This window comes from Taudactylus pleione, unplaced genomic scaffold (genome assembly GCF_031769625.1).
Source record: "Taudactylus pleione unplaced genomic scaffold, aTauple2 ptg000282l, whole genome shotgun sequence".
Classification (NCBI taxonomy): domain Eukaryota; kingdom Metazoa; phylum Chordata; class Amphibia; order Anura; family Myobatrachidae; genus Taudactylus; species Taudactylus pleione.
In genome coordinates, this window is record NW_028284684.1 from 1,102,555 (window position 1) to 1,128,997 (window position 26,443).

Below are 26,443 nucleotides of genomic sequence, written 5' to 3' on the forward strand. Positions count from 1 at the left end.
TCCTTTTCTTTTTACCGTACCCCTTCTGGCGTCTAGCTACAAAAACCCCCCATTGTATTTGTACGCCTTTGTAAAAGTATGGATCGAGGACCATGTGGCCTCCTTGCATAATTGCTCCACAGAGGCACTGTCTGTGACCCAAATCTGAACAGCCAGATCCAGCTTTGCCCTGGAGAGGACCTACATTCAGAGTCAACGAGGACAACATATAGATTCAATGAATATTAAAAAACAAATTTGAGTGGTGAGCCTGGGTGCTGTCAGCTGAAACACGAAGAAGGAGGAGAAAATAAGGCATTCACTATTATCAGAAAGGTCACCCAAAGAAGAACAGTGTTAAACATGCGTGGAATCTGAAGACTCTTCCAAAATTACATCCCGCTCCAGAGAATGGCTGACTTATACCATCTGGTAGAGCTCACCCTAAAGGTTACGCATTTGGAGACGTGTCATGGAAGGAACAAGGGAGAAAAAACCCTAGACAGAGGCCCAATATATAATGCCACTAATGCCTTTGACCCATCAGACTATAAAACCTGAACGGAGTGAAAAGCAGGGAATCCCTTTCACCATAAAAGGTCCAGCACAACCAAGAAGCTGTAATGCTAAGAATAGAACTAGTGACCGCTTCCCAGATCAGGGTCTACACCACGGCCATGGAAACCCATTTGATCTGTGGGAGCCTGGGCTAGCATTATGTACCAATAATTAGACAGCAGGTAGGTGGTAATGTTGTCTGGAATGCCAAAATGAAGAGAACGTGACTGCTTAAATTAGCAAGCAAAGCAGGACCCCACAGATAAGTGGGGAGAGTACCCAGAGAGAATACAGGCAGGCAAGAGAATCAGCATCCAAAGACAGCTCCTCCCACCAGGGCTGATTACAACGGCACCACGATGGCTTCCGATCCCGGCCACAGGGGGTGGGGTGGGGGGAAGCAGAGTGTGCTCCCCACTCCGTAAAGCCTCACGGATCTACGGAGATGAAATGTAGCTGGGGGCAGGTCCGAAGCAAGCACCTTCTCAATCACATTAAGCGAGATGGGGCTGATTGATTGCTATTACAGCTATGGTCCTAGTGTCCGCGAGTTACTACTCATGACGGTTGTCGGACACACCTGGACGCCCACAGGTCCGTGGCAAGGACACAGAGAAGTGCTCCCTCCTGTACCTGGCTCCGACCCTAGTGTGGCTAGTTACTGTGGGCAGGACCTTCCTCTGTGACCAGCCCTGCGCCCTTCTCACCTCCCACTTCACTTATTCCTTTCCTCTTCCACTCAGCTCCTCCGCCCTTTGTCCTCTATCCCCCTTCGAAACAAATGCCCCACACCCCAATTGCGCCACCAACCATTCTGACACCCCACACCCCCTGCCATAGAGCCTTCTGTGCTGTCAGCTGGGCACTGAGAAACTCAGAGCAGCCTACACTCTATCACAGCCTGCCCTCTGACCCCTACCTGTCCCAGCCTGCCCTCTGACCCCTACCTGTCCCAGCCTGCCCTCTGACCCCCTACCTGTCCCAGCCTGCCCTCTGACCCCTACCTGTCCCAGCCTGCCCTCTGCCCTATTCCCAGGGCCGGCCCGAGAGCTATTCCAGTGGAGCAGCAACACAAATGCGCCACCTCATAGGGAAGCCGATGCAGTCTGTGCGGGACTGGTACAAGAATTGTGTGTTTTATTAATTTCCTGTGTGGGACAATGGCCCTGATTCAGAGCCGCTCGCTGCTGGTGAGCGCTCGCTCTGAATGTGGGCGTTTTTAATATTTTTTTTTCTCTGGCCGCTCGCAAAGCTGTGGGAGACCACCCACAGGTTGTGTGAACGGCCAGGAGACCATCACTAGTGATGTCAGTCAGCCCTCTTACAAACGCCAGGCGTTCCTAATGGAGTGCCTGCGCTTGTCCGGCTACCACCCCACAAAACGGGGCGAGCTGTCAATCGACATCGACAGCCGCCGCTTCTTGTTGCGAGCCCCGTAGCAACTGAACTTCATTCGCTCAGCAGTGCTCGCACACGCGGGATACGGCACATGCGCAGTGGGCAACCATCAGGCCGCTTGTGAGCGGCTCTGAATCGGGCCCAATGTGTTTTATTTTATTTTTTTGCAAGGGACAATATGTTTGTTTGCTTTTTTTGTGTGGGACAATGTGTAGCCACTGAAGTCCACATTTCTGCTCGCAGCCTCCCAAGTTGGTGAGCAGAAATGTGCAATAGGTTGGCTGTTTGGGCGACCAAAGCAGGACCTTAGACTGGGGCCCATTACGCCCAAAAAACATTTGAATTGCCCTCAATAGATTTTATATTTTTATATATCTATATCTATCAGTGTTTACCAAGTATAACCTATTTACCTTACAGATTATACTAAATACAGAAATTCATTTGGATTTCTATGACACATACACCTAATTATTAATAATATAAAACTTTGTGACAATGTATCCATAAGAGCAGCAACTTTTTAATCACCATTTCTTGGTCGTTATCACTTATAATCTACATTCTATATTTTAATCCTATTTTTTGCTGATTATTATACATTCAATTTAATTTTGATAAAAGTTATGTTCTAATAAATTTTCTTTAGAGAAGTATAGCGCACTAACTTCACCTTCTGTTTTATACAGTGGATTTGAATTTCACAGTGCAAATAGTTTTTTAGTGAATTTCTAAATATATTCTTATACACGGAGTTCAGAAAGCCCCTTCACAGTGACTGTGTGCTATGTGTTGGACAGTCCAAAATTCAAATAGGGGAGCCAGACCAACTGCCAGCGAGTCCCGGGCTGGTGATGTTTGGCAGCATTTGGTGTGGCTTCCCTATTTGAATTTTGGACTGCGCTGCGGCAAGAGCTGTTACTGTCTATCACACACTTAGCACACAGCCACTGCGGAGGGACTCTCCAAACTCCCTGTATTTTAACTTTTTAATGGCATGACACCTTTTATCAAGCATAGGGCATACTTTACCTATACACATGAATGTCCTTTGCTCTGCCAATGAGATCACACCACGACTGGGTTTTACCATCCATCACAGGGTTTAGATCACTGTCATAGAATATCACTGTGTCAGCTTCTACATGGTGTACCCCCAAAGAGTGGATGTGAGTAGACAGGACCATACAGAAAATGCGAGGGTCTCTGTTAAAACTTTTCATCAGATCCTAATATACAATAAACAAAGATTTGTAAATATCCCATACAAAAGATATGGCTAGGAAAAAGGAGAGAGAGGATGACAATGTCAGTGTGTATACTCAACATAGCTAGTCCCATGGAAAACGGCAGCCAGAGGTAGCATGAGAGCAATTACTTTATCCTCAAGTAATGCCAGGGCACGTATGGATAACAATTACCCTGGAGTAAGGATGAGGAATAAACATCCCATGCCAAATTGTCGTTTATTCACTCTAATGCCACTGACAAGAATATATATCTGCAATATCAGTGAGTTTACAGAACACCTAAAGTCCTGGTACACACCTGGCATTGCTCATAGTTAGCATGTTCATCAATCCTCAAGAAGGTCAAGGAATGGAAGTCCAGGAAGATCTCCAGTATGTCCAGCATGAGCAGCATCTGGGAGAAAATAAGAACGCGTCTGCCCTCGGACCTTAGTTTCCGGAGAAGGATGGAGAGAGCCTCCAGCTTCCCTGTATGTCAAATAGAGAATAATAACATTAGTAATAGAAGGGTCATAAAGTATGATTAATATGTAATTTGGAAAATAAACATCAATAAGATCTACCAATATCTGTTTTGATCTGGAGTTACTGCATTTTTGCTCATCTGTTTAACAAGGTGAGCTAGCTACAAACACAGGTTTTTTTCATACTTCACAAAATATTTTCTAAAGCGTCCCTGAGCAAACCACAGGTTTTCTTGCTCTTTGAAGTGCAGTTTGTAACCGTGTGATCATTCATGGCCAACCCATAATCAAATTGGATAATTAAAGCCTGCAAGGTCTCAAACCGCATGTCCTGATATACATAGGCAGTGGTTTGCTACATCTCAGCTTAACAGGAGAGGGAAAAAAAAAAAAAGACATTCGGGGACACTGGAGATGTTGGGGTACAGAGGCTTGGTCATGAGTCCAGGTAATTTAAATTTCAACACTAAGACCAAAAACACCTCTGAATCTACATACCTCTTCTGACAGTGTGCAAATTATTTTAGTAACCGAACCCTATAGGGGCATGTAGTGGACATCCCAGCAGTCAGAATGCTGGTGCTCAGAACACCGGTACCGGAACCCTGATGGTAGGTATTAGGGTAAGGCACTAGGGAGAGAGTTATGGTTAGGCTGCAGCATACCCACTCATAGGGATCGCTAGGCCCCCTGATATGTGAACTACAGTTCTCGATCTCACCAGAGGGGCTGCTCTTCTGACTCTGTTCTGAGGCTAGGGGATAAATTTACTAAGAATCGAGTCTGGGAGAGTATCCTTTTTTTTTCAACTCGATTAGCTTCACCTAAACTCGGGTGATTTGAAGCTCCTGAGACTCGTAATTTTACAAAAAAGTGAGTTTAGCTGAGAGTGAGTTGGCCGATGGTGAAGCAGAATGAGATTTCTCCCCCGAGTAGCAGGTTTTGCAGGAGATTTCTCCCCCGAGTAGCAGGTTTTGCAGGAGATTTCTCCCCCGAGTAGCAGGTTTTGCAGGAGATTTCTCCCCCGAGTAGCAGGTCTTGCAGGAGATGACTCACCCGAGTTTGCAGTGTTTTCTCTCTGCAAAACTCTCCCGAACAAGCAGCCTGCACATATCGGTGAGATATGTGTAAGCTGCTTGTGTTGTACCTGTGAAAAAACGGGTTAAAAGTGTGTAAAAAAAATAAAAAAATAAAAAAAGACACAGGCAACCCCCCCCCCTCCCCAGCTGCACTAAATATTGGTAATAAAAAGACCCCTGATTAAACAGTCTAGTCTTAGAGGCACGTGTGACTGGATCATGACGGACCCTCCTCGCAAGTAATGGTGTCCTCTGACTAAAGCACTGTATACCATTCATCTTTCCAGTAGATTTATTGAGAGCTTTAACTTCTTCTGAGACCAAAGACTCTAAAAAGTGATGGTCCTCCAGCTCCGAAGGATGGCATCCGCTGTCACCAAGTCCACAGTCAGTCTGTATTGTATTTTTTGTGGATGTGGCTTTTTCAGTGCATTTTATGTGGATGTGACTTTTTCGGTGTATTATTTGTGTATGTGGCTTTTTCAGTGCATTTTATGTGGATGTGACTTTTTCGGTGTATTATTTGTGTATGTGGCTTTTTCAGTGCATTTTATGTGGATGTGACTTTTTCGGTGTATTATTTGTGTATGTGGCTTTTTCAGTGTATTTTATGTGGATCGGTTTGAAAAAGAAAAAAAAAATGTATATTGTTCTGGCTATTTCTTTCCCTTTAATAGTTACCTCCACAGTGATTGTGTGCATGCGCTTTTACATGCTCATACAATCTTCATACCAGGGGCTGTGGCCTAGCTGGCCACAGCCCTTTTTGCATGTGCACCTTCAGCGTGCGCAAGTTCTTGGCTCTTTGACATAGCTACAGATTTTTTGGGCTCTTTAGAACAGAGGTGGCCAACCACTCGGAGGCAGAGTACTGTCCCAATTCGAAGTAGCACTAGGCTCTTCCTGGTACCTCAAATTAAAGATATAAACATTACTGCCATTATTCCTAAATATAAAAATAACGCGCCCCCACAAAAAAAAATAAAAAAAAAAAATCTTGAAACATTTGCAGTTAAGGTTTTGCCAACTGCAACACATTGGATGCAGATGAATTTTCAGCTCAAAACTGAAAGAATAAACAACCATTTTAACAAGTACAATATGGTTTCTGAAAAATGAAGAGCGAATACAAATTTCAGTGTATGCTCAACATAGCCATCCACATGAAAAACAAAGTTTCCAAGGGCAGCAGAAGAGCATTTACTTTATCCTCAATTAATGCCAGGAAAATTATGAACAACAATATCCCTGGAGTAAGGATGAGGAATATCAGTAATCAAACTAAAGGTGCCCATACACAGTGCGATATAGCAGCCGATCCAACGGATTGGTACGATAACGCTGCTATATCGTACCGCGTGTGGGCATGATATCGGACATTGCACGCTCCCATGGGGTCGTACATCGCACCTCCAGATCTTACTGCATGTTCACTTGATCTGGGGATGCGATGTACGATGCCATGCAGAGTTATGCGGGTGGGGGAGGGGGGTACCGGCATATCGGGCGGTCAGGCAGTGGATCGCTCCAAGTGCGGGAACTGCCCAATATGTCGGCCATCGAAAATGCAGTCGCAGCGCAAGGTGCCTATAGCACAGTGCATGGGCACCTTAACAATGCTTACAAGATCTGAAGAAAATAAATCTAGCATGGACCACAAGGATGGGCAAAACATCGATATGTTCTGAGTTTTTATAAAAAAAAAAAAAGGGACAAAAAAAGATTAGTCTGAAGTTTTACATTTGAAGCCATAACGCTACAGGGGGTTTAGTCATCCTTGGAGTTGAAGTCCAAAAAGGAAGGAGGACTGTGTGGAAGGGGGTATCTTCAGGGTGAAAACAGAAAGGTGGGAGAGATCAAATGTCTCAAACGTCGACAGGGAATAATCCAAAAACATTTGCACCACACTAATCACCACATGTACACATTTAACCCTTAAGTGGCGACTAGTGTAGTGCAGGGTCTCTTATGGGACGGATGTCTAGCAGAGCTGTCCAAACTCCTAGAGGAGGACTCCATCATCCCCTCTAAGGATGAAGAGATTTGAACTAAACCCTGTACTGAGCGTGCAAGACCCTTGGCCAAAGTTGTCTCAGAAACCTGAAAGGATGGCAGGGATCCAGCAGCGGAACCCTGATCCCGATCTCGTCCCTGCCGGGAGGACGCCGATTGCTGGGACAACTCTGACATGGCTCCTGCCAAGGTAGCCGCCCAGAAGGCAGTATCGGCAGGTATACTGGACAAAGTAGGGGCTGGCCTTTCTGACTTACAGGATTCACATAGAGCCCCCAATCTGAACTGGCACGTGAAAATTTCTTTATGCACCCTGAGCAGGCAAAAACCTTCCGGGAGGCAGTCCCCTTATCAGAAGTGGCTGGAACTGAAGTACCCTTTCCTGCCACTTGGATTGCATACTGTGCCAAAGAGGAGGGAATACCCAAGCCTGAACTTGGTTTCCCTGTGAAGTGCAATCAGCACCACTAGGGTGAACACCAACCTGCGGAGAGCCTGAGCCCACATAAGATCCCCCCCACCGGTGGACACAGCATCCCAGATGCCTGTGCGTCCCCGGACCCTATCCACACAAGGCCCCAGAGGGCAACTGCCCGGTACACTGTGCATGTGAGAAAACATCGCCCAGAATACAACAAAATCCCAGCATACAAACTCCACACATTTAGGGTTGTAACAGGAAACAAACTCTGTACGACGGAGCTGTAACGCTAACCATTACACTGCCTGCCCCTTGTATAAAAAAGACAGCAGGTGTGATTAACTGTAAAGCAAGCAGTGGTGAAAACAGTATGACAGCCTGCATAAACATAGGTAGCCAACACAGAAGCAGCTAAAATAGGCAGCTAATTCAAGTACAAGTGCAGAGTACTTAGCCTTCCAGGAGCTGCAGGGGAAAAGAGTGGAGCCTTCCTGTGACATGGAAGAGAAACAAGCAGTCCCTGCAGAGGGAGGACGCTCCGTGCACCTGCTGATGGCAGAGCTTGCATTCTGTGCTGCTCCAGGAGGGGGAGTGCAGCATTGAAAGCCCCTGCCACCTCCTTCTCCGTGCTCAGCAGACCTGGAGTAATTTCCAGGGTTAGTGAAAACTCTGGTCAAGCCCTGTTGATGGGCAGCCTGTCCGTGCGCACAGCCCATTTTGTATAGGAGGAGAGACGGCACAACAAGCCCGTTTTCAAAATGACGGTCACCATCTAGGACCGTGTAGCATACAAGGGTCAGTGCTTTTATACCCCCTTGTACAACACTTTGCAATTGAAAAGACCCATATATAAAGCCCGTCAGTATGATGGAATGATAGATCTAATATATCAAACAAATTCAAGGCAGCCATTTCCAACATACCTGAATCACACTGGATGAGCCGCAGGTCAGGAGTCTGCACACAATGAGGTGATGTTCGCTCCCTCAGATTCAGCATGTAAGGAGCAGCTTGCTCCCTTAGACGATGACTCAGGATCTTCATGCTATGAGAGTATATAGGAGGAGGCTTTGGCACTAACAGTACAATAGGAGCAGCAACAGCAGCGGGTACGACACAAAGTGTTCTGAAAAGAGGAATAGAAAAAATGAACTCTACATTCTATAAAGCAAAACTAAGTTTCCACTTTGAACTCGTTTTAAATATAAACTTGCTTTCCTCTGCTCTAATCACGCAGCCCTTTTGCAATATCTTCGTGACTGGCTTTACGGTCAAAAGAATACACTGACTCCGCATCTTAGATGGTGCTTTTTATTTGTATACACCGACACCGCATCTTAGATGGTGCTTTTTATTTGTATACACTGACTCCGCATCTTAGATGGCGCTTTTTATTTGTATACACTGACTCCGCATCTTAGATGGCGCTTTTTATTTGTATACACTGACTCCGCATCTTAGATGGTGCTTTTTATTTGTATACACTGACTCCGCATCTTAGATGGTGCTTTTTATTTGTATACACTGACTCTGCATCTTAGATGGTGCTTTTTATTTGTATACACTGACTCCGCATCTTAGATGGTGCTTTTTATTTGTATACACTGACTCCGCATCTTAGATGGTGCTTTTTATTTGTATACACTGACTCCGCATCTTAGATGGTGCTTTTTATTTGTATACACTGACTCCGCATCTTAGATGGTGCTTTTTATTTGTATACACTGACTCCGCATCTTAGATGGTGCTTTTTATTTGTATACACTGACTCCGCATCTTAGATGGTGCTTTTTATTTGTATACACTGACTGACTCCGCATCTTAGATGGTGCTTTTTATTTGTATACACTGACTCCGCATCTTAGATGATGCTTTTTTTTATGTATACACCAACTTCGTACCCTAGATGGTGCTTTTTTAAGAGGACATCCAGTAAGTTTTATTCTCATTTCTTCACCTTCAGGACTTTCATTAAAAGAGAATATTCTCATTTGAAACCCACGTAAAGTGTAGCATATATTGCGTCACAAGACTCGTCTCCATGATGATACAATTTGCTGCCTGTTTAAAAAAAAAAAGGGGGATTTCCAAAGAGGTCCTGTTACTCGTCCTTTCACAATGTCTCTGCTCCATTGGCTGCTTGGTGGATAAATCATACTGAATGCCTCTCACATTCCAACAGGCGATAGCAAAATATGGGTTTCTTCTTTCTTCAGACCTGTTCGCATATTATTAGTCAGGTTATTGGGTACTTCACAGATCTAGATTGGAACAATCCCTTGGATATGCTCTTGAGCCAACCCCCTTCTCAGCCGTGGGCAGATTTCCTTGCACTATAATTTTTGCAAGATAGGCTGTACTATGGAGTGCTTAGGACAGGGTTACCCCAATGGTTGCACTATTTTCCAGATCTGACCACTGATTATTTACTCAGTGTCCTGTGCCCACCACAGTTAGGAAGCGGTTCCACAATATATTTTCACAGAACATAGATTAGCCCACATCAGGGATTTTTGTTGAGTTCTTCACACTCTCATATTGCCCCAGATGCCAAAAAGCTAATGCCAATCTTTACCATTGCTTCTAGGATTGTCCTTTAGTTAGGACCTTTTGGCTTCAGATTTGAAAGTGTGCTTTTAGACCACAGGTTCTCAAACTCGGTCATCAGGACCCGAAACAGTGCATGTTTTCCAGGTCTCCTCACAGAATCACAAGTGAAACAATTAGCACCACCTGTGGCTTTAGACCATCTTGTTCATTTTGGCTTGGGCCATTCTGGGAATTTTTCCACATGGCCACAGAATTTGTATTGGTTGTTAGAGACTTTTACTAGCCTTGAGTGCTGCCGCCAAAAAGACCATACTAGAAGAATAAATCCAAATAGGTACACCCCCTTTTTCTTTAATTACAGAAAACCGTGGTTGTAAACTACATTGTGTTAAGGTGCGTACACACTAGACGATATTTTGCACAATTTGCCCGATTTCGATGCATCGGAACGTAAAATCATGTAAAATATGTCCACTCACGATAACGATGCGCGTCCCTGTGGGTCGTACATCGCATCATCAGATCTTACCTACAGCTGGCAAGATCTGCCAATCTCGTTAACAAGATTCAGGTCGTTGGTCAGATTGGACAGTTTATGCAAATATAGGGTGGGGTCTAACCCTAACCTACCCATGGGGGTGCCTAACCCTAACCCTCCCCCCTAGGGGTGCCTAAACCTAACCTTCCCACCCAAAACCTAACCCTGCTACACTCCCTAAACCTAACACACACATCTTGGACTTAACTCGTTCGGGCTGCCGTCCTTCCGCGTCGAGGATTCAGATAGGCTTCGGTTTTTTGACGCCTATCTGAAGTCCTCCATTGGGCTTCTTGTGTTGGGATATAGACTGGCGGCATTTAGTCAGCCGGTCTATAAACTGCATCCCCCTCAAAGTAATGTTTAGCTACAACATGGGAAGTCTAAAGCAGTACTAATAGAACATATATCTTCTTTTAGAAATCGGAGATATGTTTGATATTGACTTCTTACTGTTGTCATAGTTCAAGTCAAATATATGGCATGAGGACTATACACTGCAGAATTCTAGCATCTTATGGCTTTACACAAAGAGCAAAGTATTTCAGGACTCCATACCACTCCCACCATGTTATTTACTTCAAACATGCATATTATCGGATTAGGTCTTATTTCTTATATATCATCAGTGTTGGGGATAGAACTCCCCTCTATTGTAACTATCCTCAGTTTTTACATACTATGTGTAAACAAGTTCCCCTATTCAGTCACTATAAACCAGAATCCATGTCAGGGGTAGGTAACATGTGGCACTCAATCTACCATGGAACAACACATCCAAGCATGCCCTGTCACAGTCTTTGCATGCCCTAACTGCAAAATTGTGGCAAAACATGCTGGGGTGATTAGTTACATTACAGCTGGAGTGACAGACATTGCTTACCACTACTATACACAAACAATGGAATGACAAAGAGAGAAAACAATTATGATATTAAATTGAGCCTCTTCCCCAAGCTAGAAATAGACTGCGGGTCACATGCTCAGGAAATCTGTTGTTCGTAACCAACACCTCAGGAAGATTTTTAATTCACCTTTTAGCAAGAGGTTCCAGGACCATTTTCTGTTGTTCCGGGCTCAGGATAAGATGTTGCAATGGATCATTTGAATTCTCAGGGGACTGGGAGGAAACGTCACAGTTAACAGACCCAGTCCAGCTCCACTGCGTTTCCAACTGGAAAGGGTGGGTATGAATAGAATTCAAGGAGAAAAGCGATAACAAGTCTGACCCATACAAAGGAGCTCGTGCACTGCGCCTCTCATTACAAGCGAATAACCGGTCCAAGCGTTCCTTCAACAACCGCTGCTTATTTTCTGCAGATTCCTTCAGTCCCAAACAAATTACAAAGAATCAGTTAAACATCTTTATATTTATATTCTAGATATTCATGCACAGAAATAAAAAATACATTTATAGAGAGATTAGATTTAATAACAAAATGCAGTTTACTCCAATAGGCTTCTTTAATAACATGATGGTAAAACTAGAAACCAATAGGACACTAGTTTTGGCAGATCCAGTACTGCTCTAGATGGAAGCAAATGTTTAATGACTTATGAAAAAAAAAATAGCTACCAATTTGTAAAACAAAAAAAACAGGATTTCTGAACTTACCATTAAATCCCTTTCACTGATTCCATCTGGGGGACACTGCTCACCATGGGTTTGTCAGAGGGGACTGAGGTAGATTGCACCTAATACACTAATATAACTTGTTTAGCTCCTTTCCACTCCCTGGTCACCAGTACGACTTCAAATGTAAACCAAATGCAAACATTTTAACATGCAAACAAGCATGAACCCACCAACATTAACCAATACTGAGCATGAGGGTGGGACTGCAGAGTCCCCCGGAAGAAAGAACATCAACTTCATCAACTCTGAGTGACGCTGTTCATCATGGGACATTCAACATTTGCTCCTAGGACAGGGTACACTCAAAGAATGTGAAAGCAGAACTTTCCATCCAAAACTGGCATCTCTGGATGGGAAAACCTGAACATTGTAAAAATCTGGTGAAAGTGACAGAGGACCAAGTGGCTACAGAACACAACTGCTTTGCAGAAGCCCCTTGCCGCAGCATTTAAGAAACACTCAGCGCCCTGGTAAAGTCCCCAGATACCCGCTCTGGAGCTAGCTGTCTGGCACTGGAGTGGGTCTGGATCAATATCGCAATGGTCCATTTACCTGGCAGGAAACCTCATTTATGAATATCAAAGCACCAGGAGACAAACCATCCAAGGAAGCCCGTTCAAATACAGACGAAGGGGCTAGACCATATCCATTAAGCCAAATTTCAATGGTCCGCAGAGGACGTAGGAGGCTGAAACACAGAAAGGAAAATATCCTGGTTGAAGTGGAAAGTCAACACCACTTTAGGCTGAAACGACAAAAATGTACGCAAAACCGCCCAAACCTCATGCAAAACAAAACCCCAAGTTCGGAAACCTACCGGGCCGAAGTAATAGTCATGAGGAAGACAAAGACTCCAAGGGCTCAAATGGTGGCCCCCGAAGGGCAGACAAAGCCAGATCCCAAGTTACCGGATGGAGAAAAAGGAGCAAGACAGCGGAGTCAGTCTTAGTAGGAGGTCATCCAAGTAGGGAACAATTGTGTTAATACCTTTCAGAAAAGGGATGCTGTCAACAACATGAGTTTCATAAAAACTTTCAGGGCCGTGGCTAGACTAAAGGGGGATTTGAGGAGCGAGAGATATGATGTGGAGATAGACATCCTTTATGTCTATGGAGGCCAAAATTTCCTTGACCTCCATGCTTCAGATAAATGGCCTCAGAGATTACATCCGGAAACAATAGCTGTATAGCCTTGTATTGAGGGCTCTGAGGTTGATGATGTGCCAAAATGACTGGTCTGATTTTTGGACGAGGAGGAAGAGATTCAAATAAAACTTTCTGGTCCGTTGATCCACAGGTACTGGAATAATAATGCCCTCTGAGAGAAGGTAAGCAATGGCCTGATCTAAAGCCACCCTCCGCACTTTCTCCTTTGGCAGGGTGGAGGAGAGAAAGCTTCTAGGTGGGGGACCTTTGAGGTCAATGATTCTAATTCTATGTTCCCTAACAGCCAACGGTGTGTGGAGGACCCCATCCACTTGTCCCTGAAGTGGAGAAGGTGACCCCCCCCCCCCCAGACAGGTGGAAGCATCTCATCAGGCACCAGGTTTTTGAAGTTTCTCGGGCCCTGAGCGCATACGCGACCAGGAAAATCTCTACACTGCATCGAGTTCCAGACAGAATATGGCCTACCCCTGGAAGAATGCCTCCTAGTTACCGCCCCACCCCAAAAGGAAGGACCAAAACAACGGAAAATAGGACCTTTGGGATTCAGAGCGGACACCGGGAGGAAAGTAATCTTACCGCCAGTGGCCTGCGCTATCATCTTATCCAAACAGTACCCCCGAAGGGGAGCACCTAAAGAGAACATTTGGACTCCAAGAACACCTCACTGGAGTGCAGCCACAGAGTGCTCCTGGCAGAGATAGCCATAGCGGAGACCCTATAAGCCACAACACAAATGTAATCCACAGCCCCTCTGAGTTGGGCCCGTTTGAAGGCCAGCAAGTAGCTGATCGGACCAACATTCCATAGCTCTAGCTATCCACACAGAGGTCAGCACAGGCTCACCCCTCCCATACTGTGCTCCTCTCAGAGCTCCCTTCATGAGATTGTACTGCAGGATGGCATCAGCCATTCTTTGACGACGCTGCTACCGGCACCCTCGGGTGAAGGCCCCAGAACATGATAGGAGAAGCAGGGGAGTGATCAGAGTCTACTCCCCTGCCATACCAGCAGCATTACAACGACCAAAGTAAAACAAAAAGGAAAAAAAAAAAAAAAAGAAACGCAACATTAAAAAAAAGACTAACACTAAAACAAAGGGCCAGCTCAGGCCCCGGAAAATAGACCAGCTCTCAGGGGCAGTTAAAGACTTATGTACACTTAAAGAACACTAACGACCATGGGTTGCTTAAGGGAGGAGCTTCTGTCTTAAAGTTATACTAGTCATTTAAGTGTCAGTTCCTTCGGTTCCCTCTGACAACCCATATGAGTAGTTTCCCCCAGAGTGGAGGAGAGAGAAATAAGTAATCTGAAACAGAGAGAGAGAGATTCATCCAAGGAGAGAGAGAGAGAGAGAGAGAGAGATTCATCCAAGGAGAGAGAGAGAGAGAGAGAGAGATTCATCCAAGGAGAGAGAGAGAGAGAGATTCATCCAAGGAGAGAGAGAGAGAGAGAGAGAGATTCATCCAAGGAGAGAGAGAGAGAGAGAGAGAGAGATTCATCCAAGGAGAGAGAGAGAGAGAGATTCATCCAAGGAGAGAGAGAGAGAGAGATTCATCCAAGGAGAGAGAGAGAGATTCATCCAAGGAGAGAGAGAGAGAGAGAGATTCATCCAAGGAGAGAGAGAGAGAGATTCATCCAAGGAGAGAGAGAAGGAGAGAGAGAGAGAGAGAGATTCATCCAAGGAGAGAGAGAAGGAGAGAGAGAGAGAGATTCATCCAAGGAGAGAGAGAGAGAGATTCATCCAAGGAGAGAGAGAGAGAGAGAGAGAGAGAGAGATTCATCCAAGGAGAGAGAGAGAGATTCATCCAAGGAGAGAGAGAGAGATTCATCCAAGGAGAGAGAGAGAGAGAGATTCATCCAAGGAGAGAGAGAGAGAGAGAGAGAGAGAGAGAGAGATTCATCCAAGGAAAGAGAGAGAGAGAGAGATTCATCCAAGGAGAGAGAAAGAGATTCATCCAAGGAGAGAGAGAGAGAGAGAGATTCATCCAAGGAGAGAGAGAGATTCATCCAAGGAGAGAGAGATTCATCCAAGGAGAGAGAGATTCATCCAAGGAGAGAGAGAGATTCATCCAAGGAGAGAGAGAGAGAGAGATTCATCCAAGGAGAGAGAGAGAGAGAGATTCATCCAAGGAGAGAGAGAGAGAGATTCATCCAAGGAGGGAGAGAGAGATTCATCCAAGGAGAGAGAGAGAGAGAGATTCATCCGAGAGAGAGAGAGAGATTCATCCGAGAGAGAGAGAGAGATTCATCCAAGGAGAGAGAGAGAGAGATTCATCCAAGGAGGGAGAGAGAGATTCATCCAAGGAGAGAGAGAGAGAGAGATTCATCCGAGAGAGAGAGAGAGATTCATCCAAGGAGAGAGAGAGAGAGAGAGAGAGATTCATCCAAGGAGAGAGAGAGAGAGAGATTCATCCAAGGAGAGAGAGAGATTCATCCAAGGAGAGAGAGAGATTCATCCAAGGAGAGAGAGAGAGAGATAGAGAGATTCATCCAAGGAGAGAGAGAGATTCATCCAAGGACAGAGAGAGAGAGATTCATCCAAGGAGAGAGAGAGAGAGAGAGGGAGAGAGATTCATCCAAGGAGAGAGAGAGAGAGATTCATCCAAGGAGAGAGAGAGAGATTCATCCAAGGAGAGAGAGAGAGATTCATCCAAGGAGAGAGAGAGAGAGATTCATCCAAGGAGAGAGAGAGAGAGAAATAAAGTACTAACCAATCAGCTTCTAATGCTGGGCACACTATTCAATTATCGGTCTTATTTTATTTATTACCAGTTATTTATATAGCGCACACATATTCCGCAGTGCTTTTACAGAGAATAATTGGCCATTCACATCAGTCCCTGCCCCAGTGGAGCTTACAATCTATGTTCCATATCACATGCACACACTGGGGTTAATTTTTGTTGGGTGCCAAATAACCTACCAGTATATTTTTGGAGTGTGGGAGGAAACCGGAGTATCCGGAAAAAACCCACGCAAGCACAGGGAGAATATACAAACTCCACACAGTTATGGTCGTGGTGGGAATTGAACCCACAACCTCAGTGCTGTGAGGCAGTAATGCTAACCATTACACCGTCTGTGCTGCCCATCCACCTTATATCAGCGGATCGCCCTGATAATTGTATGTGCGCAGCTGACCAATATTAAAATATTAATTGGTCGGGCATGTTGGATTGTCCAGCATGCCCGTCCGATGTGATATTCTGTAAGTTAAATGCAGGCCGCAGTCAGTCAGTGTATGCCCAGCCGCGGCCGACTGACAGACATTTCCCTTGTTCCTTGTCCGGGAAGGAACAGGGAAATGTCTCCTCCCTGGGGGAAGAGCGCAGATATCGGGGCCAATACATAGTGAGATATCTCACAGCGTATGCCTGTGATAATATCTGCAGGCTGTCAGATAAAATGTCTGTCGGTCTGATAAGCACTTCATCTGGCAATGTATGCCCAGCATAACTGTCATTTTTTTAACAAAGCCTGTAAAATGACTGTTAGGAGCTTTGTACATTATCTCTCTCCAGTCTTTGAAATCTTCTCCAGAGTACTTTACAGGAACCCAATTAAATATAAATAGTTGTAAGTCATTTGATTTTCTTATTAAATGTAAACCTCTACAGTTAACTGAGGTAAAAAGACACTATGCATAATATACAACATAAAAATGAGAGATATGGTAAGAACTTACCTTTGTTATCTCTCTTTCTTCGAAGTCCACAGGGAGACCCTGGGGTATAAGTTGGGGAACCAAATCCGGGCACCACGCAGTTAAAGCTTTCAGCTCCCAGAATGCACTGGGTCCACTCTCCCTATAACCTTGCCCCCGTGCCAGAGGTACCTCAGTTTGTAAGTAGCCAAAGGCCGGAAGAGGAAAGAGAGAGAACAAAAGACTGGAACACTCAAGAACCACACTCACGGAGAAGGGGACGGGAAACCGGTGACCAGTAACATAGCCCATATGAAGCCAGGTGTGTCAGGGCGGGTGCCCTGTGGACCCTATGGTCTTCGAAGAAAGAGATAACAAAGGTAAGTTCTCACCATATCTCTAATTTTCATCTTCTGGGTCCATAGGCTCCACAGGGAGACCTTGAGGATGTCCCTAAGCAGTCCTTATAAGGGTGGGGACGCTCCTGCACTGAGAGGAGAATCCGTCGGCCAAAGGTAAATCCTGAGAGGCAAAGGTATCTAATGCTTAGAACCTTAGAAAGGTCTGGAAGGAAGACCACATGGCCTCCATGAAAGGATGAACAGCCGAGGCGCCACGGCGAGCTGCCCCCGAGGGGCCCAGAGACCGAGTGGAAAAAACATCAACAGAAGCCGGAACAGGAAGGCCTTCCTGTGTGTAGGCCCCTGAGATAGTCATACGAAGCCATCGAGCCAATGTTAGGTAACTGGCAGGCCATCCTTTCTTGTGAACTCCATAGAGCACAAATAAGGAGTCCGATTTCCCTAAGGAACTGGTACGGTCCACGTGAATCCTGAGAGCGTGGACCACAGCCAAAGAGGTCTCACCTACAGAGAGGTCAGGTGACTGAAAGGTCAGTACCATAAGTTCCTGAATAAAAAGGAATTCAGAAACCACTCTAGGAAGAAAAACAGGGTGAGAACGACTCCCCGCCCTGTCTACGTGAAATATCCAGAAGAGGGAGCCACAGGAGAGCCCCCATTCTGTCACTCTCCTGGCAGATGCAAACTCCATAAGAAAGAGTCTAACTAGTAAACCACATAAGGTTTATCAAAACTAGTGGTTCAAATGAAGGCCCCCGGAGGGCCCGAAGAACCACTGTCAAATCCCCAGGAACTCCTAGGTGGGACAAAGGCAGGTAGAATCCAGAGAACACCCTTAGTAAAGGTCTGGTTACCCGGGAGTGGAGAAATTCTACACAGGAACCCTACTGACAATGCCAGGACCTGCACTTCCAAGGAAGCCAGGTGGAAGGCTAGACCCAATCCATCTAGAAGGAATGCCAGGACTCTGGAAATCCTAAACACTGGAGGATCGAAGCTACTGGTATGATACCATTAGAAATATTCATGCCACACTCTGTGGTAGATCCCAGCAAAAGATAGCTTACGCGCTCTAAGCATCCTGAAGATGACAGCACCAGGGAATCAGTTGGACCTTATTAGGGATGCAGTCAAAGACAGACTATCCAGGTCCTGGGAAAGGCGAGGACCCTGAGACAACAGGTCCGGACGCTGTGGCAGCATGAACGGAGTGTCAATGAAGAGACTCCGAAGTAGTACCAGTTATGTCTGGGTCAAGCTGGAGCCACCAGGAGGACAGTACCTCCCTCTTGATTGAACTTCCAAACACCTCGAGCAAGAAGGGAGACCAGAGGGAACATGTACGCAAACTGGAAGGTCGACTACACTGACAATGCGTCACCGAAGGTTGCTTCGGTATCTCTAGTACAGGACCCCATCTGCTCACTAGGAGTTGAAACATCTCTTGGTGAAGAGACCAGTCCCCAGGATGCACGTCGTGACGGCTGAGGAAGTCCGCTTCCCAATTGAGAACTCCCGGAATGAACACTGTAGAGATGGCCGGGAGGAGACCCTTGGCCCATGTCAAGAAACAACTGATCTCCAACGGCCCTAAAGGGAGTGCGGATCGGTCACTGCGCCCCAGTCCCAGAGACTGGCGTCCGTTGTAAGGACTACCCAGTCCAGGATCCAAAAAGGGGCTACCCTTGTTTAGATGAGATGGCCATAGCACCTAGATAGAGACAGACGCACCTCCTGAGAGAGCGTCAGCGCATGAACATCGATCCGATGGAGAAACCCATTCCACCTACAGAGAATCAGTTTTATCAAAGGCCTGGAATGGAACTGAGCATATTCCACTGTCATAGGTGGACCCCACGGATTTCAGAACCTGCATTACTGAGTGGATGGACACTCATCAACTGTGGAGACATCTGCACACTCGTAGTTGAAGAGTGAAGATCTTGTCTAAAGTCAGAAAGATTCTCTGATCCTGAGAATCCAGCAGGGCTCCCAGATGAATCACTCTCTGTGAGGGATTCAGGGAGGACTTTTTCCAGTTGATTAACCATCCGTGCTTGTGAAGGAAAGCAACAGTTAGCTGTAAATGGCGTTGAAGCACCTCTGGGAATCCTGCTAAGCGCAGGAGGCAGTCCAGATACGGTAGCATTCGGATACCCTGTGCAGGTGGGCTGTCATGATAGCCATAATTCTGGTTAACCTCGGTGGAGCTGTGGACAGTCTAAAAGGCAGAGCCTGAAAATTTGGAAGTGTTGCTGTAGCATAGCAAACCGGAGATAACGCTGAGGAGTGGACGCTATAGGTACATGTAGGTATGTGTCCTGAATATCCAGCGATACCATAAAGCCCCCAGGCTCCGTAGCTTAGAAGATGGTGCGTAAGGTATCGCTCCTGAACTTTGGCACCCTTAGGAATTTGTTCAGGGATTCAAGCTTGAGAATAGGCTGATGAGACCCATTCGGCTTCTGAACCAGAAAGGACTGTATAGCTTTCTGGATTTGTAAGGCCTCGTTCGGGTCTGAAGGAGAGCCTGTGTAGAAAAACAGGTGGGGAGGACGTCTGAGAAATGAGAGGGCGGACCCTTGAGAGACCCTCTCTCTTACCCAAGCATCCATGGTGGTTTGACACCAGCACTGGGCAAACTGAAGAAGTCGGCCTCTTACTCCGAGATCCCTCAGATGAAGGCCTGTTCAGTCAGGATGAGAATTTATCCTCAGGCGTAGAAGCAGGGCGTCTGGTGGTCCAGTTCTGCTTGGTTCTGGGTATGGCGGCCCTAGAGGAGGCCGACTGCCAAGGAAAGGACTGACCTTTAGGCTTTCCTTGAGGACGAAAGGACTTAACAGATTTAGGCCCTGATTCAGAGCCGCTCGTAAGTGGCCGCTCGTTCGTTCTGACCAATGTTCGCACATCTGCGCATGCGTACGGATTTTAATACGCATGCGCGAACCAGTCAGTGCTGCCGAAAATCGTTTGTTCGCTATATAGCGAATGCCTGCTATTTTGAGTGACAGAAGGAGGCGTATGTGGGTGGTAACAGGGGAAGGTGCTTGAAAACGGGGGGGTGGAATTCGAACGCAGGCGTGCTTAAAGGTCAAAACGGGCGTTTTAAGGGAGTGCATAATTAATACAGCAGCGTCATTGACCACGTCACTTGTTTTTTTTTTTTACTCAGAACTGCTCGCAAAATAGCGGTTGAAAAAACCAGCCACAAGAATAGCGAGCAGTACATACGCTGTTCGATGTACTCGATTAATCTAATAAATAGCGGACATGACGTATGGTGCAAGCGGCAAGGGGGCGTATTTTCAAAATTACAACCGCAAGTTTTGCTCGCTCGTTCAGACTTAGAGGCGTGAACAGACCGCAATTAGCGAACGGTTCATTTGAATAGCCACCCCTTGTTTTAGAACGAACGACCGCAAATAGCGAGCGGCTCTGAATGAGGGCCTTAGTCCGAGGCCTTGTAGTGAAAGTAGCGAATAGCAGAAAGGCCTTTTGTGATACGGTCAACGCTGCTACAATCTCATCAAGGTCAGGGCCAAACAAGATCTCCCCATTAGGGGGCAATCCTTTAAGGCCTATATTGGAATTGACCTCTGCCTTCCATGAGCGCAGCCACTGTGTATGGCTGGCAGTTATAGTGGCGGCCGAAACCCTTGGAGGTGAGAAGATTGGCATCCAATGTTGCTTCTCCAACATAGGAAACTGCAACTTGAATGTGAGCAACAAAAGACATCAGATCCCCAGAAGCTTCTGACGGAAAAAAAAATAAAAATCTTCAAATTCATCAGCCCAGCTCTCTATCGCGTCAGCCACCCATGCAATAGCCATGGTCGTACATGCAACAGCCCGTGAAAGACAGTACATTGATTTCAGGCCAGCTTCCCACCTTCCTATCCCCAGAATCCTTCAGGGAAGGGATGGAAGGCGTAGTAGCACTTTTTATCAAGCAAATAACATGAGAATCCACCACAGGCGGTGATTCCCATTAGTTGCAGTGACTCCCAGGGAAAGGGTAACAGGAGGCCAAGCGCTTTGTGAGCGATACCTCTTACCTGGCGAATGCCAGACCTCCGCCATGTGATCCACCATCTGGTCAGAGAGGGTGAAAACAGCCGAAGACATTTTAACCTGCATAAACTGAGGATGTTCAAATTTAGAGGCAGGTTCGTCATACTCTATAACTAAGATGAACCTGACTGCCAGCGCCAAAGCAGGAATATCAATACTTGATATAGGCTTCACCTCTTGACGAAGGGAATCAGAGTCAGACACATCATCCATCTCTCCATTGTCTGACGACCCATCTGTGTCAGACAGCAGTGCAGACTGGGGAGACACCACAGTGCGTTAAGACGCCTTCTTAGGTTAGTTTTCTCTAATATGGTCTGAAAGGCCTTAGCTTTAGAGAAGACATCCACCCAGGGTGGCTGTTGTGGTAATCCCTGAAAGGAAAATTACAGACTGTAGTGGTACCTTAGGGGATTACATGTACTATGAAAGACCCTAGTAGGGAGCGACAGTCTGTGTCCCAGGGGTAGACGGCAAGAAATGCGGGATACCCTAAGATAGCACGTTGAGGTAACCCCAAGTGGGTTACAACTGTGAGGGCCGCCAGGTGATCCGCAATGGAGGCCTGGGTCTGAGAAAAAAAAAAAGCCCAAGGGGGGATTCTTTAAGGGGGACATGCCTAAAGGCACCTTAAACATAACTCTTCAAATCCTCCTAATTTACACCTGCAGCACATAACTTATCTGACTCCCCAATTATTATGGAAATATCAAGCAGCGCTATATTGGTCCTGACTTGCACTAGGATTAGCTGCAGAGACCCACTATCAGCGTATGCAACACACAGTTTCACCTAAAATATGGAAACGTGCAGCATGCAACAGTATGTCACCAACCTCACAAATAATATGAGATATGGTAAGAACTTACCCTTGTTATCTCTATTTCTACGAAGTCCATAGGGTTCCACAGGATACCTTGGGTATAGGTGTGACGTCAGTCGCTGGGCACCATAGAGTTAAGCTTTTCAGCCTCCCAGGATGCACTAGGGTCCCCCTCCTATACCCCGCCCCCGAGCCAAGGCACCTCAGTTAGTTATCAAGCCATAGGCCGGAGGAGGAGAAGGAAGAGAGAGAAAAAAGATCTGGACACATACAAGAATCACATTCTCACCAGAGGGAGACGGAAAACCGGTGACCAGAGCAAAGCCCATCTGCAGCACAGGTGCGACAGGGCGGGAGTCCTGTGGAACCCTATGGACTTCGTAGAAATAGAGATAACAAGGGTAAGTTCTTACCATATCTCATATTTTCTACTTCAGGGTCCATAGGGTATCCACAGGATACCTTGGGGATGTCCCAAAGCAGTATCCTTTAAGGGTGGGGACGCTCCTGTGCAAAAAGGAGAATCCGCCGCCCGAAGGAAGCATCCTGAGAGGCGAAGGTGTCAAACCTGTAATACCTCACGAAGGTATGGACAGAGGACCACGTAGCAGCCTTGCAGATCTGAACTGCCGAGGCACCACGTCGAGCTGCCCACGAAGGACCCACAGACCTAGTGGAATGAGCCTTCAGAGAAGGTGGGACCGGTAGGCCTTCATGAAGATAAGCTTCAGAAATAGCCATACGGATCCAGGCTGCCAAAGTTTGCTTTGAAGCAGGCCAACCCTTTTTACGGAAGCCATAGAGGACAAACAAAGCGTCCGACTTCCTAAACGAAGAAGTGCGGTCAACATAAGTCCTTAAGGCCCGCACAACATCCAAAGAGGCCTCACCCACGGAAAGACCCGGTGAGTTAAAGGCCGGAACAACGATTTCCTCGTTAACATGAAACTGGGAAACAATTTTGGGAAGAAACTCGGGCCGAGTTCGGAGCACTGCCCTGTTCCCATGAAAAACCAAGAAAGGGGGTCTACAAGAAAGAGCCCCTAACTCAGAAACACGTCTGGCAGAAGCAATGGCCAGAAGGAAAACAGTCTTAGCTGTTAGCCATTTAAGATCCACTGAGCCCAGTGGTTCAAACGGCGGTCCTTGGAGAGCCCTCAGGACCACAGCCAAATCCCAAGGCGCCACAGGTGGAACAAAGGGCGGCTGAATGCGGAGAACACCCTGCATAAAGGTGCGCACATCCGGGATTGTAGCAATCCTACGGTGAAACCAGACAGATAGGGCCGAAACCTGTACCTTCAAAGAAGCAAGGCGAAGCCCATGATCTAGTCCCGCTTGCAGGAAGGCGAGAATCCGAGACAGACGAAACTCCCGCGGTGCATAACCTCTCGGTCGACACCACTGGAAGAACGTATGCCACACGCGATGGTATATCCTCGCGGAAGACGGTTTCCGAGCTCGTAACATGGTACGCACCACAGAGCTGGAAAACCCCCGGGACCTCAGCATGGCCGTCTCAACAGCCACGCCGTCAAAGACAGCCGAGTCAGGTCCGGGTGAAGGCAAGGACCCTGAGACAGAAGGTCCGGTCGTAGCGGCAACCGCAGAGGACTGTCCACGGACAGACCCTGAAGGTCTGAGAACCAGTGCCGTCTGGGCCACGCGGGAGCTATCAACAGGAGCGTCCCTCCTTCCTGTTTGAATTTCCGGATTACCCGTGGAAGAAGGGAGACCGGAGGGAACAGGTATGCGAACCGGAACGTCCACGGGACGGACAGAGCATCCACCAGAGACGCCCCTTCGTCTCTTGTGCGAGACCCGTACACCGGCAACTTGTTGTTGTGCCGGGACGCCATGAGGTCGATTTCTGGAAGACCCCACCTGTCCACCAGTAGTTGAAAAACGTCCGGGTGCAGGGACCATTCCCCCGGATGAACGTCTTGGCGACTTAGAAAGTCCGCCTCCCAATTGAGCACTCCCGGGATGAAGACCGCTGATATGGCCGGAAGATTGCGCTTCGCCCAAACCAGGATCCGAGAGACCTCTACGAGAGCCGCCCGACTGCGAGTTCCTCCTTGCCTGTTTATGTAGGCCACGGTGGTAGCGTTGTCCGACTGGACCTGCACCGGGCGACCCTGGAGAAACCGCTGTGCCTGCTGGAGAGCATTGAAGACCGCACGGAGTTCCAAGATATTTATTGGAAGCTCCGCTTCTGTCGGCGTCCACCTGCCCTGGAACAAGTGTGGACCCGAAACTGCTCCCCAGCCCCGAAGACTGGCGTCCGTTGTCAACAGGACCCAATTTGGAACCCAGAACGGACGTCCCTTGTTGAGGTGGATCGTCTGTAACCACCACGCAAGGGACAGGCGAACCTCCGGGGTGAGCACAATCGTCTGGGACTTCAGAGACTGAGGCAGCCCGTTCCACTTGGACAGGATCAGGTGCTGCAGAGGTCTGGAGTGAAACTGGGCGTATTCCACCATGTCGAACACCGACACCATGGAGCCCAGTAACCTCATCGCCGAGTGTAAGGACACCCGGCGGCTGTGCAGGCAACTGCGCACCCTTGACTGTAAAGCAGAGATCTTGTCCTCCGTCACGAAGATCCTTTGCTGTCCCGAGTCCAATAAGGCTCCAAGATGCAGAATACTCCGAGACGGGATTAGAGTGGACTTCTGCCAGTTGATTAGCCAGCCGTGCCGTTGCAGCAGTGCAATGGTCAGGTCCAAGTGGCGTAACAGGAGCTCTGGAGAACCTGCCACCAATAACAGGTCGTCCAAATACGGCAACATGCGGACTCCCTGCAGCCGCAGAGAAGCCGCCATGACCGCCATCACCTTGGTGAAAACACGTGGTGCTGTTGCCAGGCCAAAAGGTAACGCCCGAAACTGGAAGTGGTCGCTGCGGATTGCAGACCTGAGGAACTGTTGATGGCGCAAAAGAATAGGGACATGCAGGTAAGCGTCCTGTATGTCCAATGACACCATGTAGTCCCCAGGTTCCAGCGCCAGAATGATGGACCGTAGGGTCTCCATCCGAAACTTCGGGACCCGCAAAGACTTGTTGAGTGCTTTGAGGTTGAGAATCGGACGATATGACCCATTGGGTTTATTTACCAAAAATAGATTTGAATAGAAACCCTGGCCCCTCTGGGAGAATGGAACAGGCACTATAACTCCAGCCTGGAGCATAGTGTGCAAAACCTTCCGCAGCTCCGTAGCCTTGTTCCGGTCTGATGGTAGACCCGTGGTGAAGAAGCGAGCCGATGATCTGTGCTGGAAGGAGAGGGCGTATCCGTGGGAAACCACCTCCAGAACCCAAGTGTCTGTCGTAGTGGTCGACCAACACTGGGCGAACTGTAGCAGGCGGCCTCCCACCCTGGGATCCCCCAAAGGGAGGCCCGGACCGTCAGGCCGCAGGCTTGTCATCTGGCTTGGGGGCCGGACGTCTGGTACTCCATGCCTGCTTCCGGGGCTTGACCGATTTCTAAGGGCCAGCCTGTCGAGGAAACGACTGTGGTTTGGGCCTGCCCTGGGCCCTAGATGACCGAAAGGACGATGGTCCAGAACTAGAAGGAGCAGCGGCCGACGGGAGACAACAAGAGATATGGTAAGAACTTACCTTTGTTATCTCTGTTTCTACGAAGTCCATAGGGTCCACAGGGTTGACCTTGGGGTTATAGCTGGAACAGGATCCATGGGCACCACACAGTTAAGCTTTTAGCTCCCAGGATGCACTTGGGTCCTCCTCTATACCCCGCCCCCGAGCCACAGGCACCTCAGTTGGTAAGCATCCTAGGCCGGAGGAGAATATGGAACAGAGAGAAGGAAGACTGGAACATACAAGAAACCATACTCACAGCAATAGGAGACGGAAAACCGGTGACCAGCCACACAGCCCATTTGAAGCCAGGTGCGTCAGGGCGGGCGCCCTGTGGACCCTATGGACTTCGTAGAAACAGAGATAACAAAGGTAAGTTCTTCCCATATCTCTTGTTTTCTACTTCAGGGTCCAAAGGGGGTCCACAGGGTTGACCTTGGGGATGTCCCAAAGCAGTTCAACTAAGGGCGGGGACGCTCCTGTGCTGAAAGGAGCACCCGGCGCCCAAAGGAAGCATCCTGAGAGGCGAAGGTGAGAAACGCATAGAACCTCAAATACGTTTGAATAGAAGACCAAGTGGCCGCCTTACACAGCTGAACAGCAGAAGCGCCACGTCTAGCAGCCCAAGAGGGACCCACAGAACGAGTGGAATGAGCCTTAACAGAGGCTGGCACAGGTAAACCCTCTTGTGCATAAGCCTCACAAATAACGGAACGAAGCCAACGGGCTAACGTTTGTTTGTTGGCAGGCCAACCCCTCTTGTGAAAACCAAAGAGGATAAACAAGGAATCAGACTTCCTAACCGAAGCCGTCCGGTCTACATAAATTCTAAGCGCCCGGACCACATCTAAGGAAGTCTCACCAGCTGAAAGATCAGGGGACTGAAAAG

General features: G+C 47.4%; 1 protein-coding gene and 2 non-coding genes across 6 annotated transcripts in view; all 3 read right to left on the reverse strand.

Moving 5' to 3' along the window:
- Positions 1-26,443, reverse strand: part of LOC148512088 (E1A-binding protein p400-like) — a 206,846-nt gene that overhangs the window by 88,811 nt on the left and 91,592 nt on the right. For all 4 annotated transcript variants that reach the window (XM_088482083.1, XM_088482082.1, XM_088482081.1 and 1 more), the window contains exons 25-28: positions 11,285-11,574; positions 8,086-8,288; positions 3,484-3,653; positions 2,968-3,164 (exon numbers count right to left, since the gene is read on the reverse strand). In XM_088482083.1, the coding sequence (XP_088338209.1) occupies positions 2,968-3,164; positions 3,484-3,653; positions 8,086-8,288; positions 11,285-11,574 (860 nt within the window). The remainder of the gene's footprint in view (positions 1-2,967; positions 3,165-3,483; positions 3,654-8,085; positions 8,289-11,284; positions 11,575-26,443) is intronic.
- Positions 3,249-3,377, reverse strand: LOC148512089 (small nucleolar RNA SNORA49). Its single transcript, XR_015880198.1, has one exon. It is a non-coding gene; the product is annotated as a small nucleolar RNA SNORA49 (small nucleolar RNA).
- LOC148512090 (small nucleolar RNA SNORA49) lies at positions 5,866-5,996 on the reverse strand. Its single transcript, XR_015880197.1, has one exon. It is a non-coding gene; the product is annotated as a small nucleolar RNA SNORA49 (small nucleolar RNA).